At 36.6% G+C, this 3,168-nt stretch overlaps 1 protein-coding gene across 1 annotated transcript; it reads right to left on the reverse strand.

The window, feature by feature from the left end:
• Window positions 1–2,238: 2,238 nt before the first annotated feature.
• Window positions 2,239–3,168, reverse strand: LOC103563394 (olfactory receptor 5H2-like). The gene has a single exon (XM_008538740.1). The coding sequence runs from the start codon at window positions 3,166–3,168 to the stop codon at window positions 2,239–2,241; it is 930 nt and encodes a 309-aa protein (XP_008536962.1).

The following is a 3,168-nucleotide window of genomic DNA, read 5'->3' on the forward strand; positions in this document are numbered from 1 at the left end:
AAACATCTAATTGAATAGCTTCTTCCTGATATTTTGTCACAGTCTGTCACAGGAGTCAATCCTAGTGATAAGAAGAACAGGAATAATTCACTTTAGGTGTATGATGTTTGTGATCGTCATGAAAGAATCTTGAGAGTTGGCATGGAGCAGCCATCCCAGGCCCAGTAATCTCCTAGGCTCTTTACAAGATTGGAAATGAGTGATGCACTCTTACTGCTTTCTATGTGTTTGTGCTGTCAGATTAATTTAATTTTACAAATATTTCACGAATACTTATTTAGGACCTCATGTGTGCAAACCTCTTTGTTAAACACTGCAAAAGATAGAAAGAGACTAGGACAACTAACTTGTAATAAAAAAAGCTTGTAGCCCCCAAATAAGTATTATACAAGGCCAAGCATGGCCTCAGAAGAATTAACTGTTAAATGTTTCAATGTTTCAAGTGAGCATTACTATCCCCTTCAAGATAATCTGGAAATGCATCATAGAAGCTGTAACATTTGAGACCGTTTTTGAAGAAAGGACACCATTTCTGTGTTTCCTTTCCCTGTGGAGAGACCTGAATTAGCAAAACAATGTACCTGAGTGAGTGAAGGCTGTCCAGAAAGCTTTCTATAACTTATTTTATGTACATCACAGAGTCCATTGGGAGAGTGTGGAGGAAGAGACTTCAGAATTAAACCAAGGTTTTATTTGAAAGGACCTCAAATAATGCCAGAATGAGCAAACCAGGATGAGGAAGATAGAGATAGACATAGAGACAGAGATAGATATAAGGATGTGTAGATAGAGATCTAGAGATCTAGATGCAGAGATATGTAAATACATGTATCATATAATCCAGCCCTACACTTGAACAAATAAACATATACATGTGAATGTGTACAGATCTAGATACATACACCATATTTGCACATAATCTAGTAGCAATGACAATCTATTAAAAGTTATTGAAAATGGATATGATTTAATCTAAGTTCTGTTTATGAATCATTACCCAGCAGCTATGTTTAGGAAGGAAGAGCATCAAAGGGATGTGGGAGCTAAGTAACTAGAGTTTTACAAATCACGGAGCTGGGTAGCTTTGAGGGAGGGCCTGAGTGGGATCAGTTGGAAAGTGTATAGAATTTCAGTGTTGAGATAGGAAGGGCAGGGGTGGACATGAAGACAGGTCACTCGTTATACTTAGAATTTGGAGTGAGATGAAAGATAACACTGAAGGAATATAAGGACACAAAATGTCCAAACTCTTGCTCATTTTCATGTCCTTCACAGCCACCCACTAGGCCTTATGACATCATATCACCTTAACATTATTGGAAGTTCAGTAATATGTATTTGAAGACCTCATGTCAACAACGTATTCTAAAAAACTTTATGTATTACTGATTTGTTTATCTCACTACCTTAATTTTTTTAAAAAAATTCTTGGAAGATTGATCATTTCCTTCCTATTCTGCCACTTCTCTGTTTCTCTGTATGCCAATTAAATTCTTCAATCTCATCTCCTTCTGAATTAGTGAAGTATTTAAAACTATCCTACAACAAACAAACACAGCTGGAAAGGACCTTTTCAGGCATCATTGACAGTGAGAGGCAGCTATCTTTCTCATTACTCATCATGCACACTAGGCTAAGAGCATCCTCTTATAATTTAGACCAACCTTCACTGTCTTAACTCCCTTCTTATTTTTTCCATTTATCTTTATTTCTCTGTGTGACATGAGAGTTGAATCTTCAAGAAGTGAAAATCACCATGTCCAAATAAAGTGGAATGAAAGACTTTGGTGGCTAGTGGAATTCCTGAGATTACCTCTGTTCACCCAAAGGCAAACCTGCCTCCACTGTGGAGTTAAATGTGATATAAGTCTCCAGGCTGCTCAGCTGTATTATTATCAAAGACATCATACTTGAGTTCTGTTCACAGGAACTACAAAATTTTAGTGCTTAATAAATGCATTTAGAGAGACACATTGAAGAATATACAGACATGTACAGTGTTTTCTGCTTTAGTTAATTGAGTATGATATAAACACCTGATTAAAGTTCCTTGTGTGTTTTTGAATAAGATGTACAAATAATTTAATGAGTTTATTATGAACTAATACCTTAAGTCATTAAAATAATGGGACAATTATAATTTTAAAAAATTTGAACACTAATCAACAGATAGCAACATCTAATCTGCATAATTTTGTGACTGTCTTAATGAAAGGATAACAGTTATTAGTATGAGATCTAAACATTTCTCTTTAGCATTTTTGCCAGTGAATCTATGACTTTCCTATTTCTCAGGCTGTAGATAATTGGATTTAACAAAGGAATGATGACAGTGTAAAATAGAGAGTCCACCATATCTTGATCATCTCTCTGTGCAGATCCAGGGCGCACATACATGAAGAGAAGAGGGCCATAGTATAAAGAGACAGATAAGAGATGGGCTCCACAGGTGGAAAAGGCTTTCCTGATGCCTTGTACAGACTTCCTTTTTAAGATTGTAAAGAGAATAAGTGTATAAGAGAAAAGAACAGTCAGAATGGTGAACACTTGAATTGACCCAGAAAAAATAAATAGCATCAGAACATTAATAGAAGGGTCAGTGCAGGAGATCTTAAACAATGGCATGATGTCACAGTAAAAGTGATGTATTATGTTGTAATGACAGAAGGTTAATCTGAATAAAAAACCTACGTGAATTAAGGCATGAAGAAGGCCACCTACAAATGATGAGACTAACAGTTGTATGCATAGTCTATTGGTCATAATCACTGGATAAAGTAAAGGTTTACATATAGCCACACAGCGATCATATGCCATACTTGCCAAGAGAAAACATTCCGTGGTTGCACTGATTCCAAGGGAAAAAAATTGTATCATGCATTCAGAGAGAGATATCATCTTACTCTTGGCAAAGAAGTTGACCAGCATCTTGGGAGTCACTGTGGATGATATCCAAGCATCCACAAAAGCCAAACTCCCAAGGAATAAGTACATGGGGATGTGGAGTTGAGGGTCACTGCAGATGAGTGCAATCAGAATAAGGTTCCCCACAATAGTGATGAAATATATAAGCAAGAATACCAGGAACAGGGGGATGTGCCACTCTGGTTGATATAGAAGTCCTGTGAGAATAAACTCTGTCAGCAATGTTGCATTCTTAGTGTCCAT

Source organism: Equus przewalskii, chromosome 18, assembly GCF_037783145.1.
Source record: "Equus przewalskii isolate Varuska chromosome 18, EquPr2, whole genome shotgun sequence".
Taxonomy (NCBI): domain Eukaryota; kingdom Metazoa; phylum Chordata; class Mammalia; order Perissodactyla; family Equidae; genus Equus; species Equus przewalskii.

Excerpts from the sequence above, each read along its gene's own strand:
- LOC103563394 (XM_008538740.1), bottom strand. The coding sequence starts at position 3,168 with ATGGACACTAAGAATGCAACATTGCTGACAGAGTTTATTCTCACAGGA.